Genomic DNA, 17,075 nt, shown 5'->3' on the forward strand with positions numbered 1-17,075 from the left:
CCCGCTGAGCCCGGAGACGGTGCCCGCCCCGCGCCGGAGGCCCCCGCGCCGGCTGCCGCCGAGGACGGCCAGCGCCCCGAGGCGGAGCAGACGTCGGACAAGACCCTCTCCAGCGCCAGCTTCCCCAGCACGGATGACGGGAGCGACGAGGACACGGCGGAGCTCACCTCCGGCGTCTTCACCGACTTCTCCGGTGACTACGCGGAGCGGGCGGAGGTGGCCCCRGCCTTCAAGTCGCTGCAGAAGCAGGTGGGGACGCCGGACTCGCTGGAGTCCCTGGACATCCCGTCCACGGCCAGCTCCTGCGAGGGCTTCAGCCCCACGGCCTTCGCGCCGCCCGGCCAGCCCCGGGCGCTCGACAGCGGCTACGACACCGAGAACAACGAGTCGCCCGAGTTCGTCCTCAAGGAGCCGCACGAGCCCCGCGAGCCCGAGGGCTTCGGCGCGCCGGGGAAGGGCGGCGAGGGGGACGGCGCCGCCCCGGAGACGCGGCTGCCCTCGCCCCCAGGTGCCGAGCCGCCCGGCCCGGCCGCGAAGAACCCCTGCCGCGACTCGGCCTACTTCTCCGACGGTGACGCCGAGGCCGAGCGGGGCCGCGAGGACGGCGACGGCTCYGATGTGCCGGTGGCGGACAACCGGCCCCGCACCCAAGACTGGGGACCGGCCCCCGGCGCGGCGGAGGAGCCGCCRCGGGGGACAGAGACGGAGAACGCCGAGCAGCCCCCGGCCAACGCGGTGCCGGCGCCGGGTGGCTCCCCGAGCCCCGGCGGGGACGCGTGTCCTGTGGTCGCCGGCATCGTGGCAGGCTCCGTGCCGCCCGAGAYCTTCTCCTCGTCCGCGGCGGCAGCGAGCCCCGAGGGGGTGGCCCGGGGGGACCCGTCCGCGTCCCGGGGCGTCTGCGGACTGGGGGGAGACGAGGCTGGGGGCGAGCAGACTGCGGCCCCCGGGCCGGTGCCGCCGGCGGAGGGTCCGTGCCGGTCGGTGCCGGGCAGCTCCCTGCTGCCAGCTGCCCCGGAGCGGCGCGAGGAGCCCGAGGAGGAGGAGGAGGACACGGAGGACAGCGACGAGTCGGACGAGGAGCTGCGCTGCTACAACATCCAGGAGCAGAGCGAGGAGAGCGAGGACGAGCCGGCGGCCGTGCCCATCGTGGTGGCCGAGAGCCACAGCGCCAGGAACCTGCGGAGCCTCCTCAAGATGCCCAGCCTGCTCTCGGCCTCCTTCTGCGAGGACCTGGAGCGCAAGAAGAAGGCCGTGTCCTTCTTCGACGACGTCACCATCTACCTCTTCGACCAGGTGAGGGGCTCGGCCGGGCCGAGGGGCCCCCGCTTTGGGGGGGGTGGGGTGGGGGGGTCGTTTCCCAACGTGTCTCCTCGTGCCCAGGAAAGTCCCACGCGGGAGCTGGGCGAGCAGAGCTTCCCGGACGTCCCCGAGCCTCCGGGGCAGCCCCCGGCCAGCGGCAGCCCGGCGGAGAGGCTGAGCGCCTCGGACGACTCCTCGGATGGGAACGCGTCTGAAGAGAGTAAGGGGGGGGGGGCGAGCGGCCCCCCGGGACGGAGGGTGGTGGGGGGCGGCGAGGGGGGGCTGGCGGCATCCCCGTCCGCCCCAGCTCTCTCCCTCCGCGTCCCAGGCGGCGGCTTCGAGTGGGACGACGACTTCCCGCTCATGCCGGTGAAGGCGTCCCTGATGTCCTCGCTGGCGGGGACGCCGGCGGAGCCCCCCCCGGCCGTCCCCTCCCTGCTGCCGGCCCAGAAGCAGGTGCTGCCGCTCCAGTTCTCCCGCTTCACCGTCTCGCCGGCCCCCGTCTCCCGCTTCTCCATCACCCACGTCTCCGACTCCGACATGGACTCCGTTGGAGGTGAGTCTCTCCGGCGGCGCCGTGCCCTGGGACGGTGCTCGGCATTGCAGGAGCACCATGTCCCGCATCCCATCCCTGCACACCGGAGGATGCCCGGCCGTGTCCTGCATCCCATCCCCGTGTGCCCGAGGATGCCCAGCCATGTCCTGCATCCCGTCCCTGCGTGCCAGAGGATGCCCGGCTGTGTCCTGCATCCCGTCCCTATGTGCCAGAGGATGCCCAGCCATGTCCTGCATCCCATTCCCGTGTGCTGGAGGATGCCTGGCCATGTCCTGCATCCCATCCCCGCATGCTTGAGGATGCCCAGCCATGTCCTGCATCCCGTCCCTGCGTGCCAGAGGATGCCTGGTCATGTCCTGCATCCCATTCCCATGTGCCGGAGGATGCCCGGCCATGGTGCCTGTCCCCACACACCGGGCGCTCATGCTGCCTCTCTGCTCCATTCCAGGCAGCAGCGAGGACGGCGACAGGGAATGAGCCACCCGCCTGCTCATCGGGGATTTCCCTTGGCAGCGGCATCAGCCTGGGGGCCGCAGAGGACAGACAGACGGATGGACGGACAGAGGCCGGGAGTGGGGCCTGGCCCGTGGACTCCTGGGACCTTGCTCTATTTTTTTAGGCAGATTTTATCGGAAGGAGTTCGTTTGCTGCTGCTAGTTGGAGCTGGGCCGGGGCGGCCCGGGGCGAGGCGGTGGGTGACGGCCGGCCGTGCGCGTGCGAGTGCGGGTGTGCGTGTGTATAAATAGACATATATATATATATATATATATACACATATATATATATAAATTATAGCATTTAAAGGGTAGTGCCCTGACCTTGCTAACATTTGCAGATCCCCACCCAGCGACGTCCCCCTGCCCTGGCTTCTTGACCCCCTGTGACGTCCCCCCCTCCCCGCGTCCCTTCTCCCCGCCGTGTAGTGAGCTTGGCCGTCCTGCGCCTCCATGCCATGGCCGGGAGCGGGGGCCCCGGCCGCTCCGTGCCCCCAGCCACGCGGTTTCCCGGCGCCGCCGGCGGCAGGTCCCGTCTCGTCCTCGCTGCCAGGGGCTTTGCAGCCTCCGAGCTCGTCCTGCTTCGCTCCCTGGCCAGGGCTGCAGCGGCGATGGTGGTGGCGATGGGGACGTTCTTCCATCGCTCCGGTGCCGCAAAATCCGGCGGGGAGGGTGGCCCTGGGGCCAGCCTGGCTCCCCATGGGATTTGGGCATGCTCTCCTGGGCCGTGCCTGTCGGCTTCAGCACTGCGGACCGGCAAGCGCAGGGTCCCGCTCTGGCTGCCTGGGTCGCCCCCGTGCCAGACATGTAGCTAAGGAGGGAACTGCCAACCTGACTATTTTTGTATTTAAATGAAAGGAAAAAAAAAAAGAAAAGAAAAAAAAACCCCTAAAAACAAAACTTGCTGTTGACCGAACTCACATTGCCGCGATTTTAAGTTATTGTTGCCAAAGAGATGTAAAGAGTTTGTCGAGGCATTTTGGGGGGGGGGGGATTCTCACGGTTGTTTATTCATTTGTTTTTGTTTCTTTGTTGTTGTTTTTTTTGTTTTTTTGTTTTTTAATTCATTTGAGGCTTAGGATAAGTGTGCAATTCCAACTTCCAGAAGGAACTGGAACTAAGCGGAGCTGAGTGAAACCTTGAAATCAGGGCTGTGTTTCCTTTGGGGGCCTATAGACCAAACCCTGAGGTGAGAAATGCACCCCCCCCCCCAAACATCACTGCCCCTCCTCCCTGTCCCCTGCAGCTGGGCTGGCTTCTGCTTGCCATGTGCATGCAAGTGTGTGTTTATATATAGAAATGTGTGTGTGTGTGTGTGTGTGTGTGTGTGTGTGTGTGTGTGTGTGTATACACGTATGTATGTGTGTGTGTGTGTGTATGTATGTACACACACGGGTTGCATGCACAAGTGCAAGTGCACAGGGACATGGTCACCCCCTCCCCCCCCCAAAAAAAACCCCTCTTGCCTCATTTTTCGCCCTTGCAGGGTGGCCGTGGGGCAGGAGCAGCACTTTCGCCCTCCCCTCCAGTCCCCACTCCGGCCACTCGCTCCAAGCAGGGCAGTGCCCGGCCGAGCCCGTGAGCCCAGCTCCGGTGCAGCGCAGCTCTCCCACCAGGCTGCCTCTGRGTTCGGGGGGGCTGGAGGGCTTCCCTAACTGAGCCCCTGCAGCTGTTCCCAGCCCYGTTGCGCTGTCCGGGCACCGCCTGGCCCTTGTTGCCCTGGGGGACATAGGGGGTCAGGGCACAGTGCTGTGCTGGAAGGCGAATTCATGCTCCATCTCCTGCTCCGAGCACCGAGTGCCCTGGAGCCGGCACCGCTGCCCTGGGGCTGGAGCTGTTTTGGCTCCGCGCCGGCCGGCAGCAAGCTGCACCGGGGGGGGGGGGCAGCGTGCAATGCCCCGCCGGGCATGCATCAGGGCCAGCCTTGCTCAGGGTGGCCCCTTCCCCTGTCTCTTCACACCCCCAGGCTTTTGGTGCTGCACCATGCTAACTTTGCTCCAGCACCGGGGCAGAGTGAGCCCGGTCCTGGGTTGGCTGCCCCCCCATGCCGTGGCTCAGCCCCTTGCTGCTGCTCCCGCGCCCCGGGCTGCTCCAGGCCCAGCTGCCCRTGCGGATGCTCATGCTCCAGTTTAAGGAGCAGCTGCCGCTTAGCATTAATTTAATCCCCCCTACGCCTTTTCCATGCTTTGCCATGTGAGGCCAGCCCTGGGCACCAAAGCTGCAGCTCAGCCTGGGCCCGCTYGGCGTTTTGGGAGGAGGCTGGCCATGGCCTCCTGCCAGGGCGGGGGACTTAACAGCCTTGCCAAAATTTTGCATTATTACTTGGGTGTCTTCCCCCTCCGCCCCCAACCCCAGCTCTGCAAGCCCAGGCTGCTGTGCCAACCCAGGACCTCGCCACTGTGGGTTGCTTCTCCTGCTATGGCCAGTTAGCAGTTCATTTTAATTTACTCATTTTAATTTATTATTATTTTATTTAAGTGTTTTCTGGCTCCAGCATGGCCCATAACCCCTGCGCTGTGCCCCAAACTGCTCTCCCACGTCTCTGCTTGCACTCTGCTGCTGGGGCCGCTTGGCTGGGGGTGGCCCCCCCCCCCCCCCCCCCCCCCCCCTGTTCTCTCCCCCTCAATTTGACCTCCCTGTAAACAGCATGTATGTAGGGGCTAGTTGAGCATGTGCCAGCCCCGCTCAGCTCTACCCTGCTGCATGGGGCAGCTGTGGCTTGATCCCTTCCCCGCTACCCCTCGGGCTCCCATTTGGCACGGTGCCATCGGGGCAGCACCCACCCGGTTCTCCACGGAGGGACGGGGCACCCCGGCAGTGCTGGACACCCCGGCTGCGGCTCCCTTCCYGCTTCCCCCTCCTTCCCTGCATGCCAATCCCAGGGTTTTGGTCTATAGACTCGAAGGTATCTGCCTCTGGAGGGCAGCATGAGAACAGAGCTAAGGCTTGGATATTTTTTTTAATAGAAAGGCTATTATTACATTGTATATTTTATCAATACGGGTCATAATTGCTGTATTTTTTAATCAGTGCTGATTTCCATACAGCTCCCAGCATGTGTGTCAAACATCATCGGGCCAATAATAAAGTTTTTAAAATATCTTAAGCTGTTTCCCTCCCGCATCATTCCTGGCAGGCAGGAAGGGGCCAGTGGCTGCCCAGCGAGGGGCCGGCGGCGGCGGCCGGGGGGAGCGGGGCCRGACCGCGGGGAGCAGCCGCTTTTCTGCACTTCAGCTGTCAGCAAGCCTGGTCCCTCCCTTGGGCCAGGAGCCGCTCTAGATTTAGACAAATAATGTTTTGAAGAGCATTGCTAATGAAGCAACGTTGTTGTAAGACACCGGCGCCCGAAAGGCCTTTGGATGCTCCTGTTTGTGGGGGGTGTGCCGGTGCCCCTCCAACCAAGGAAAACGGGGCCGGGGAGGGGCAGGGGTGTGTGTGTGGGAATTTTATTGCTCATAAATTACTTTTTCATAAAAAATTATTTCAGGTTACATCTTGCAGGTGCCACCAAGCCAGGAGGTGCAGCGAAGCCCCAGGAGCCCTGGGGCTGGCTGGAGCAGGGCTGCTGCCCACGGCGGCTGCCTCTGGCCCTTGTCCCGGCCCCAAAGCACCTGCGACCCCCCCGAACCGGCACAGCGCGACGGCCGGCGCCCACGGGACGGCTTCAGGCTCCCAGCGCTCTTGCAGCAGCTCCGGGCAGGTCCCCGCCGGGCGAGGGAGGTGGCTGCGGGGTCGACTTAAGTCAAGCGGCAGCTCAGGCAGGTCCCTGCCTGCTCCCTGGCTGCTGCCTCCGTCCGTGGGTGGCAGGAGTGGGCAATTCCCGGCTCAGGGATGCAGCCACGGTGCCGGGAGGAAGCAGGCGGCCGGCTGCAGCTCGGGGCCTCGGTGTGGCTCCGTCCCCGCAAGAGGAAGCAGCGGCACGGGGCCGATGGAAACCAGCCCTTGCGTTAGCCGGCGTCCGAGCAGTCCCGGAGAAGGCGCTTTCCTCCAGGGAGCTGCGGAACCGGCGGAGGGGCTGCAGCAGCGATCAGCAACTGATTGGAGCTGGAAGCTACACGCTCCTTTACAGCAAAACACCGACAGCRATCTACACACGCGGGGGCTCTTTGCTACTCATCACATGCTCCTGGGCTAAAGCTACTGTTAAAACAACCAGCAACCGACCGTTCCTCTGAGCTCTAGCAATTAAAAAGTGCAAAATGACAAATATAATGAAAAAGGCAAAAATGTTAAAGGGCATTGCCATCCCCCCAAAGCACGTTGCCAGCAGGTCCCTCACTGCCGCCTCATCCTGCCAGCAAAGCCGGAGCTGGGCAGCTGCTCGCCCAGAAGAGCTGCAGCTCCTGCGCGGGAAGCCCTGCTCCCTCTTCCCATTTCCGTAGCAGGTGCCTGGGGAGCGGGACCGCGTCCCGGGGCCCTGCCAGGGCTTGGGGCGGGCGGCAGGGGCTGAGATGCTCCCACTCGTGCGGCAGCGGGATCGCGGGGCCAGGCCCGGGAAGAGGCTCCGGCGGAGCCGGGCTGGCAGCGCGCGGGCGCCCTGGCAGCAGCCGGCACAAGCGCAGCGCATGCAGCCACCACGGGCAGGACGGCAGCGAGCTGCGGCCCGGGAAAGGGGGTGCGCAAACACCTTCACCCCGGGAGCAGGATCTGGATCTGAGCAGGAGCCTKGCCATGGAATGCCCATTGCCGCCAGGTCCGTCTCGGAGCCGATGATGGGGATGGTGGGGGGGGGGGTTAACACTGCGGAGTGACCAGAGCTGCCACCTCCTAAAGTATTTTTCTAGCTTATATTTTACAGCAGTACCATAACACCCGACTATATACAGAGACCCAGCCGGTAGCTGGGCCGAGCCTTACAAAACCTCCGYGTCCACGTTTCCCTCCTGAGAGCAAGGCTCTGCCCCTTCCCGGGCGCCGCGACGCCAGCACCCGCGCCGGCAGGGTGCTGCAGACCCCGCAGCGCCCGACTTGCAGCGGCCGAGAAAACCAGCGGAGCAGCCAACGGCTCACAGCAGCGATCGGGAGCCGGCGGAGGTTTTATCACCCGCTTTGCTCGTAAGGAGCCTCGGGGCTTTCCGGCCGGCCGGTGGGCTCCCTCCYGGGCTGCAGCAAGGGGGGGACCATCGTGGCAGCACCCCGAGAAGCGCAGCTCCCCTTCAGCGAGCGGCTCATCAGCTGCAGCCGCGTCGGCCTGCCGCTAAGCCTGCAAGCGAACCTGGCTGCGGGATACGTGCTGCGCGCCCTGGGCCACGAGCGCTGTCCTACTTCTGCACATGCAAAGCACAGGCTGCTTGGTAACTTTAACCCTCTACGACTGAGCTGAATAAGCTGGATCTAGAGAAGAGAAAATAGAGCACTAGCTTTAGCCTTTGGCTTTCAAAGCAGCAGGATTAATATAAACTCTGCCTAAAAACGAAGTTCTGGAAAGCCAGACATGCAAACAACGGCGGTGAGAAGGCAACGCGTGCCAAACTGCACGGTGGTGGCCAGCAATCCCAGGATCAGCTGATGAGAGGAGCCGACCTGTCGTTCGTCACTGTTGGTTTCAGCTGGACGTTGGCAAAGGGGTTTCTGCAGAGAGAGAGGAAGGCAGAGTTTAGCAGGGGAGACGGCAACGAGCGGCAGCGGGGCCTGTGCGCGCAGGACGGCGGGACAGCAAGAGACAACCTGGCGAGACACCAACAAGCTTTTGCTACAGAGACGTGGCTGCAGCATGGCTCTGGTGGCAGCAGATGCTGCAGGCTGCGCTGCGCCGGGCGCGCTCGGCTCCTGGCCTGGCTGCTTTTACTCGGAGCCTGGACCCACCCAACGGGGATGTTGGAGCGCCCAGAGCGCCGCCAGCCCCGCTGCCCTTGGCCCGCGGGGAAGCAGCACCGAGGAGTGGCGAAGCCGGGTGCGCTCTGCCCTGCCCCGTCTGCAAAGCCCGGGGGCAGCTCGGCGCGAGCTGCTCCGCTCGCTCCTCCGCTTCTCTTTCGGCTCAGGGAGAGGGGACGCTTTCTCCCACCTTGCTTTTAAGCATGCCTAAAGCTGGGGGCTTCCAAAGGGGAGGAAACAGAGGTGGTTCGTTAAAAAATCAAGGTCCCTGACCAACTGCTCACAGCTCCTCGCTCAAGCAGCAGCTCCCCGAGCAGAGCAGCAGCAGGAGCCCGACGTCCCGCGCGACCACCTTGAACAGCCAAGGTGATCCTGGAGCCCGGGGTGGGCGGCCAGCGCCCCGGCCYGGCTCTCCCGGGGACAGGGCTGTGCTCGCTCCGGCTCCGGCTCTGCAAAACCAAGAGCGGCTGCTGCAGATGCCCAGGCTGGACTCGGCCCTTTGACGCACGYGGAGGAGGTGCAGATCCGCCAGCTCTCCGCAGGCCACGCTCACTCCGGCACCGCTCCCGGAGGCCACGTGCACCGTGCCGCCCTAACACCTCCCTCTGCTCGCTGGGCTGCGGGAGCCGCCGGGCCGGAGCGGAGCGCGCACCTCCGCGGAGGGCAGGTGGCCACGGCGCGCGGCAGGGACCTGCGCTAACAGTGGCACAGGAGCCAAGGCTCTGGAGACCTTCGCCAGGAAGCAAAGCGGCCAAGCAAGAGGCCAGGGGACGGCGGGAGGACGGGCTCTGGGCAGAGCCTGCAGCCGGCTGGCCCGCGGGATGGCGGAGAGGCGGCACGGACACCAGCTCCCTAAAACCGGCGTCGGCCACCCCCAGGAGGGGCCAAGTCCCATGGCCTGGAGYGCCGAGCGGCCGCTTGGCTTCGGGCTCCCAGGGCGTCGGGCACCCGCAGCGGCACTCGTGTCCCCCGGGGCAGGCTGCGCGCACCACGCTGCACGCACGAGCGGGGCGCCAGCGGCTGCCCACCGCAATGAGCACCGTGGAGAGCCGAGCGTGGCCACCCCGGGCTGCTCCAGCATCCCTGGGCTCCAGCATCCCTGCATCCTCCAGCCCCTCCCTGGCCCGGCCGCTGCCCCCTCCCTCCACGGGGAGTCACACCGAGCACCATAAACCCGCTCCTCTCCACCGCCCCTGGTCACGGCGGGCGCCGCTCGGTGCCGATCCGCCCCGGCGCTCCTGCCGTCCTGACCCGCTGTCCCGGCCAGTCCCGTGGCTGCTTCCCCAGGCGGAGGGTCCCACCGTCCTGCTGTGAGCAGCCGCACGGGGCAGTGCTGGATTCCCGGCGTGAGTGCCGGGGTCCAGGCGCCCGGCAGCAGCTGTGGTTCCCAGCTTCCTCCGCCTGGGCAGACCCGCTGCTCCGGGACACAGCATCCCTCCAGGATGCAGCCTGCCACGTCCCCGGCCATTGGCAGAGGTGGCTCTGGGAGCAGTCCTGTATCCCACGGTGCGGGAGAGCCAGCGGCACGGGATCCAGCAGCATGCCGAGCACCAGCGGCCGGGGTGGCCTCTGAAGCCTCCTTCCTGCRTGCCTCCGTCCTGAGCCGTTCCTCCTCTTCGCTGCCAATGCTTCCACGCCGCCTGGCGCAGCCCCGGCCGTCCTCGGAGGGGCCAAGGCTGAGGAGTCCCTCGAGGTCCTGCTCTGCCTCCTCCGGCACCACCGCTGCGCCACGGATCCGGGACGGGCAGGGGCTCCGTGCTGCGGCTCGGCCCATCTCCATCACATCCCTGCTCCCTCTGCATCCGAGGGTCTTGGAACATCACACGTAGCAAGAGGCTCCCAGCAGGAGGCATCCCACGTGCTCACGGCAGCTGTCCACRGCCTCAGGGCAGCACGAGGAGGCATCGGCGAAGAGCAGCTTAACGGGATGGGAAACACCTGCGCGAGTCCTTATGAGCAGCGAGGATGCGGCTCCCGACCCGCGGCGCCGTCCGCGGCGGCAAGGCTGCCCTTCCTCCCGCCAGCCAGGACCTGCTGCGCTCAGCACCTCGCCTAAGGCTCGCGCCCGCCTCCAGCCCGGCCGAGCCGCTGGAGCTGCCTCGGCCCCCCGGGCCTCCACGGGAAGGGCGCTCGCTGCCTCCTTGCCCCTCGCCACAGCTCCCCTTGCAGAGCGTGCTTGCGCCTTCTTCAAAAGATAAATTGCTTTTGCTTAAAAATAGGGTAATTAATTTCCCACCTAATTAATGCAGATTCTTAGATCACTTTTCCCCCTAATGTGCCAAAATAGATCTCGAGACTGAAAGGATAGAAAAGGTTGCTCTGATGAGTCACCAGGGGTTATTATTTAACCATTTTCGCTCTGGCAGAGAAGAGCGATTTGGATGGGAGCCCGCGGCTCTGACGAGCGCAGAGAAACCCGCTCGCGGACTGAATCAGGGAAACCGTGGAAACGCTCCCGGCTCTCCCAGCCTCCAGCAACGCGGCCGAGTGCCGTGCAAGAATGGTCTCATCTCCTCGAGCAACTTGCTCCGTCCCCGTGCCGTAACGGCCCTCGGCCCCGCAGCAGAGGCCGCACGGACAAACGTCTCGGGAGCGAGGAGGAGCCCTGGACCCTTTCCCCGAGCTGGCCGGGGACGGAGCCGGACCGCGACACAGCCTACAAGCAAGAGAAGCTGCTCAAAAAACTTTTTACATCCGTGAGCGCGCGGGGGCATCTCTCCATCACCGCGCAGGCGGCCGGGGAGAGCTCTGCCYGGGGCACCGGAGCTGGCGTCCGCGGCGGCCGATGCAGCGAGCAGACACGGCTGCGGCAGCATCGAGCACCGAAGACCTATGACCAAAGAGGGTTCGTTATTTGGATTTGGAGGCAGAGTTAAAAGCAGCAGGAACGGAAGGAGAAGCTCAGTGCCCAGAGATGGAAGCGTGAAACCGGAGTGTCGCCTGGCGCGGCAGCGGTGTTATTGCTACGAGCCGTGCAGGTGCAGCATGGTTAGAGACAGGAACATCGCGGCTGGTCCTGGGTGACAGTGAAAGAGGACGTCCCCTTTCAGGAGCCCAAGGAAGGCAGGAAAGCTTCCACCACGAGTGTAGGGAAAGCGAGTGACCGAGTGAGGAGCCGTGCTCTGAACCGACGGCCGGTGGCCGGCAAGGGACACGGGCCACGCGCCGCTCCGCAGCCGTTCAGGGCTCGCTCGACTCGGTGGGYGCAACAAGCAGAGCGGTGACGACTTCCCCGCGCTCACCCGCACGCGAGCCCAGCGGAGGTCCACCAGCGCCCGCGCGGCCAGCGCACAGCACACCGAGAGAAGGGGTCGGCACGCGAAAACCGTCAACTTACTAACTACGGTCAGGGGCATCTCAAAACCTGGCCACTTCAACATCAGGGCTGCAAGGGAAACAGAACGCAGTTTGTAGCACACCGAGACACACGGCACAGCCTTCATGGGAGCAAAAGGCTACTTGTTAAGGAGAGAGAGGCTGGGCTGGGAGCAGGCTGCCGCCGGGACGGGCTCCGCTTGCAGGAGACTTCGCCAGCTGCGCTACACGCATCTTCAGATGGTGCGGAGGAAGCAAAGGAAAGGAAAAGTTGCATTTATTAACACTTACGAGCTCTACAGCACTTTAATATCCGCCCCTCCTCGCGGCAGCGCCCCTGCGAAGACGGGAAGGAAGGGCAAGGCCAGGTTAGCGCGTCCGGGCCCTGCCGCCGGGGAGGGAGGCGGGGGGCCCCACGCCGAGGGTGCCCAGCGCCTGGCGCCTCCCCCGCGGGCTCCCTCCGGAAGGGAGGGCTGCTTCCTTCCCGCCGGGAGCGGGCGCATCTCCCAGGCCCTCGGTGAAGCTCGGATGAAGTCTAGGAATGGCTGCGTGGGTTCCGCAGCATTCCCGACAAAGCCAGAAATGGAAAAAACGACTGCAACTTTGGTGGACCCTGCGGTCGGATGCAGCAAGTTGCTCAGTCGCAGCAGCRTCTCCCTCAAGGCAGGGCAAGGCGCTGGCTTAGAGGAGAGACCAGGCATTTAAACAGTTTCAGCTGCTTCCATTCAGCAAATCTGTTTTAACACAAATTAGGCAGACCTGCAAACTGAACACAGACACAGGGCAAGGAGGGATTGTTTTTAGCCCTCTAATGTCATGGAGAAATGGAGAAAAGGAAAAAAAAAAGAGGAGGAAAAAAAAAAAAGCAAAAGCATGGCAGATGCAGGCTGGTGAATGGTCAGCAACACAGGCATGGCAGCCGAAAAAGACACCGAGGCCCAGCTCAATGCAATAAATAAAACTTTTATTCAAACAATAACTCAGTACAGGGCACATTTCTCTCTGGCTTTTAAAAAAAGGTTTTTCAGCACTTTACAATCTTCATACAAGTTTTGCTAATTTTTTCTTTTTTTTTTTTTTCTTCTACATTCAGTCATTTAGCATGAAATATCTCGGGTTAAAAATCTTTAGCAAAATTATGACATCAATGCAGGAGGGTCTTATTACAATATGCCCATAGTCTAGTATATAAAACAAAAACTTTTCTGTGTGTGTCTGTGCGTGTGTGTCTGTGTCTATATTGCCAGCAGTGTCCTAGTAAACAGGCATGTCAGAGGTCTTAAAAATCACATCGGAAAAAGAAAGCGTGTACGGCTTTGCAATGGAGACTGTCACGGGCACTGAAAGGGCACAGCCTGCGCTCCGGGTGCGGAGGCTGAAGAAGCCGCGCCGGGAGACGTGAAATCCGGCCCTGCCGCCTCTGGGGTCATCGAGACGCACAAATCCCGCCAAACYGCGGGGAGCTCAGCGCTGGACTCTCCCCCAGCCCCCCCCAGGGACCCGACAGGGGGTTGCTTCGTTTAAGTCCGGTTTTAAGGTGTGAGCGCGGCTTCGGACCGCTCTGGCAAGCTGCCTCAGCCCCGTTCGCCCCCGAGCGCTAACGTGAGGTAAACAATACCTTGCTACAAAAAAATATATGTATATATTTATAAAACAACAAGGAGCGACCCTTCCGACGGGGCTGCGGGGCTGCTCCTCGCCGGCGAGCGGGACGGAGCGCGCCCGGCCCCGGCTGAGAACCAGCCATTTTTCTCCRAGGCCGAGACCTCTGGACCATCCACTTCTCTAAAAGCAACCTTTTACGCGTGGTTGAATTAAAGTGGATCGAACCAGAGAGGAAAGGAACCAGACCTGCCTTCCCTTTCAGAGGAGGAAAATGGCGTCGCAGGAGAGCTCAGAGGATAGGTAAGTAACAGTACATATACCATAGGCCATGCATATTTGTTCCGTTCTGGGAAGAGTTTCTTCCATGTTAGTGTAACGCGGCTCGTGTAAAGCCTCAGAAGAGGGATAGTGCATCTTTAACATTCACAAAGTAGTACAAAAACGGGATCCAACTAAGTGTAAACTGCATCCAGGCTGCTTCAAAGCGAGCGCAGACTGTCTGGCAGTTTCTGCTCTGAAAGGCTTCAGAAACAAGGGCACTGTAAACACCGGGGAGGGGATGGAGAAGCACCATGGTTTCCTTGAAGATCACAAGAGTTTAAACTCCAAAAGAAGTAGAGAAAGAGAGAAAAGAAGGAGGGAAAAAAAAAAAAGGGGGGGGGGAGGAGGAAAGAAGCGGAAAGCTCTTCCAAGCAGCAAGTTGCCACTGCTAGCCAAGGTGTCCTCACACCGTTGATACCAAACTGCCACTGCCGCTGTGGAACAAAGCACAGAGACTGCCAGAGTGCAGGTGCACGTGCCCGCGCCGGCCGGCCGGCAGCGCCATGCCGCACCACRCCACGCCACGCCGCACCGCGCCGCGCCACGGCACCCCTTCCGGGAGGCCGGCTCCTCCGCCGGGCGCGCGGCCTCCCCCGGCGCCGGCAGCACGGGCTGCCCGAGACCCGCCGGGGCTTCGGCTCCGAACGAGACCTCGCCCGAAACTCCCCCCCCGCCCCCCGGTCGCTGCGTGCGTGGCGTCTCCGGGAGCGCGTGGTGTCTCTGGGCGCGGAGCAGGCGCGAGGCGGAGCGGGGCGACGAGCTCCAACCCTGCCCGCTCYGACCGCTCGCTCGCCGCTCGCTCCGACGCCCCCTCGCCTGCGTTTTTATCTTACACACGGAGATCATCTCCCCCTGCCCGGGGGGCACTTCCAGGCCAGAGACCGCCGTCCCCGCRGATCAGGGGCCACAGGCCTCCTGGGAAAGGCTCCCGCAGCAAGGGAAGGGGACGGAGAACGACCTTGCAGGTGCGAGAAGATCCCCGGGCAAGACCCTAGAAAGCTTGCGCTCTACAAGGCCTCGCTAGCCTGGTTTAACCTGGAGGACAGGAGAACTTGGCCGCGGAGACGCGGAGCCTCTCCAGAGAAGCAAGTCGCACATGGAGCACCAGGTCCAAGGCGGTGGTGGCCGGGGACGGCGGTGGCTGGCCCTGGAACCTGCCCACGCAGCTCCTGCCCTTCCCCGGAGACGCTGGGTCCCTCCGCGCTCAGACACAAGACTGGCACCGTATCCTTCTCCAAACGATCTGCTCCAGGCCGCTGACACTTCCCTGTCCCCAGCTGCCCGAAGCCGGCCACACACCGTCCACATGCCGGCAGGCCTAYGGCCACCTCCCAGAAAGCCTCCTCCCAAGGGATACTGCAGCATGACTTCGCCCAGAGCACAAACGCCAACAGTTCGCTTTTAGGTAACGTGACAGGAAGGCAGAGTCTTACCTGCTAACGGATCTCGTCCCRTAGTCATCGAGACCCTGCGGGGGGGAAGCAGAGGAAGCAGTGAGATGCCTGGGACACGGATTGTGCCATTTTGGAGGCACAGCTGGAGGGTCACACTGGAGGGTCACAAGAACAAAGCAAAATGCATCGGGACCCAGAGACGTTTTGGGCTAAGAGCCAATGCATTTGAAGATGAAAGGGAAATAATGGAGATGACTTAAATGGGATTTACGCTGCAGGGAGCAAAGTTACACCGTTCTCTTCGGATCGAGACTTAATCTAGCAAGACAAGAGCAACGGCTGAGCGAGCTCTGGTTTGCTCTGTCCAGCTCCACCTTCGTACAAAGATCCGGTGGCTTTCGAGACACAAGACACACTTGAAAAGGGATCAGACAGTAAGTTTGAGAAAGACCAGTGAAATGTTCTGTGGAAAAAGGTAAGTGTTTGTACTGTATTGACTCCCACCAGAAACCACACAGAGTTTTGGACCATTTTCTACTCAGCTGATACTAAATGGCATTTTGCAGAGGGGGAAGGAGGACTGCACTGCTCTGAGGAGCACATGGGAACTGAGCTCAAAGGAGATCCAGCCAGGACATCTCTTCCCAGACAAGGGCCTGCCCTGGGATATGGACTGAGGAACAGCTCTGCTCTCCATGACAAATACCAAACCATTGAAGGAAGGACCAAGAGTCTCCGGTCACTGAGCTCTCCACACGTCAGGGATCAAAGACCTGGGTTTCCCCATCCCAGAGAATGATTCTAGTCATGAAACCCAAAATCCAGTGGCAAACCCTGCCCAGAACAGCTTCCACTGGGCTCAAACTAGCAAGAAGGGAGGCTACAGTGGGGATCAAGAAATCCCTCCACCCCATTCCCCTGCAGAGCCCCCCTGCAGTAGCTGCAGCCTTTTGAGAGTGCCCTGCAGAAGGGATCAGGAGCTGAGCAACCACATCTCCCTCTCCCTGCCCTGTCCGCTGGCACGTGCTGATTGCGCTGGGAAAGCCAACATCACGCTTCCCCAGGACAGCCAGCAACTCCAGCCACGCTTGTCCAGCTGGAAAGCCACATCACATCAGTGGCTACTGGGCTACACTGATCACGTCACCTGCGGGACCATCAGAGTTCGGTGGTGCTCGTGTCCCAGGAGCTGTTGCCCCTGGCCGGGGCCGAGATGGTGACTTCCTCCACTTAAATCAGCAAGCCCAAGAGAAAAAGGTTCCAGCTCCCTGTGAACAGCTCATTTCTGGTGGGAGGCTCTCATGGAGTTGGCAAGTGTTGTCGATTGGGGGTTTATGGTGCCATTTTGTGCCACTCTGTGTCTTGTCTGCTCTACCCAGGCTAGCCAAACTGGCCTCTTTTCTCCATTCACTTTGCCTCTCTCCCACTGTTTCCCCAGTGTCCGTCTCCCCTTCCCCCTTCTCCTCTGGGAGAGATGCTCAGGAGGAGACAGCCTGAAGCCCTGGGCAAGCCACAAGAATCACCAGGCAAAAACAGCAAACTGTCCATAAATCCCAATGGAAACATTGCATTTGTTTGGACTTACAGCTGTTGACCTAGTATAAGGCTTGTAGTGAGCAGATGGTGGTTGGCAGAGGCCACTGGAATAGTCTTTAATTGCACAACCATAGGGCATAAGGTAGTCCTACAAATAACGAACATAGGCCTGTTGGAGAGGAGCCCTCATTCACGTACACGCAGCCTATATCACGGTAAGAACATGAACACAATTCCTTCTGCTTTAAAAACACTGGCACGAAAGCTCTGAGGTTTGCTCAAGCATCTCTCTGAGGTTTGCTCAAGCATCTCCCAAGTTTAAAAAAATAACCCCCAAATGCCCCAGAGAGGGGAAGCACCCACTGCAGCTGCCCTAGCGAGTGGCAGTCAACCACCAGTGCCCGGTCTTGCACTGCTGCCGGTGCCCGCGCTGCCTGCCGGGCTCGAGCGCTCACCTGGGAGAAGGCAGGCACTGCCACGCTGTACGGCCTCTGCTTGAAGGTGTTGACGTTTTGCGATGGAAACGCCTGCGAGGACATGCCGTAGTCTGGTGGCGGGATGGCGATATCATCCTTGTCGAGCAGGTTGCCCGTGCTGCTGCTTTTCCCTTGCTGCAGACTAAATGGAGGGGACCCAAAGCAAAGACACCAACATCATTTCCATTTACTTCCAACTTCCCCTGAGGGCCGCAGAAAAGGCAGTCCCTGTCGMCACCACCAGCCAGCCCAGGCACTGTAACAA

General features: G+C 61.9%; 2 protein-coding genes and 1 long non-coding RNA gene across 4 annotated transcripts in view; 1 reads left to right on the forward strand and 2 right to left on the reverse strand.

The window, feature by feature from the left end:
- Positions 1–2,332, forward strand: part of AATK (apoptosis associated tyrosine kinase) — an 8,127-nt gene extending 5,795 nt beyond the window's left edge. Inside the window, exons 11-14 of the mRNA XM_026082007.1 lie at positions 10–1,293; positions 1,381–1,519; positions 1,628–1,855; positions 2,304–2,332. Of these exons, the coding sequence (XP_025937792.1) occupies positions 10–1,293; positions 1,381–1,519; positions 1,628–1,855; positions 2,304–2,332 (1,680 nt within the window). The remainder of the gene's footprint in view (positions 1–9; positions 1,294–1,380; positions 1,520–1,627; positions 1,856–2,303) is intronic.
- Positions 2,333–5,326: 2,994 nt separating this feature from the next.
- LOC112973740 lies at positions 5,327–11,815 on the reverse strand. The gene is made up of 3 exons (XR_003256060.1): positions 11,770–11,815; positions 11,501–11,548; positions 5,327–7,920 (listed from the first exon to the last, which is right to left on the reverse strand). It is a non-coding gene; the product is annotated as an uncharacterized LOC112973740 (long non-coding RNA).
- A 2,875-nt stretch (positions 11,816–14,690) lies between these two features.
- The window catches only part of BAIAP2 (BAI1 associated protein 2), a 41,867-nt gene continuing 39,482 nt past the window's right edge, over positions 14,691–17,075 (reverse strand). For both annotated transcript variants that reach the window (XM_026082006.1, XM_026082005.1), the window contains exons 11-12: positions 16,790–16,952; positions 14,691–14,872 (exon numbers count right to left, since the gene is read on the reverse strand). In XM_026082006.1, coding sequence (XP_025937791.1) covers positions 14,834–14,872; positions 16,790–16,952 — 202 coding nt within the window. In that variant the 3' untranslated portion in view covers positions 14,691–14,833. The remainder of the gene's footprint in view (positions 14,873–16,789; positions 16,953–17,075) is intronic.

This window comes from Apteryx rowi, unplaced genomic scaffold, assembly GCF_003343035.1.
Source record: "Apteryx rowi isolate R43461 unplaced genomic scaffold, aptRow1 scaffold_564, whole genome shotgun sequence".
NCBI classification, from domain to species: Eukaryota; Metazoa; Chordata; class Aves; order Apterygiformes; family Apterygidae; genus Apteryx; species Apteryx rowi.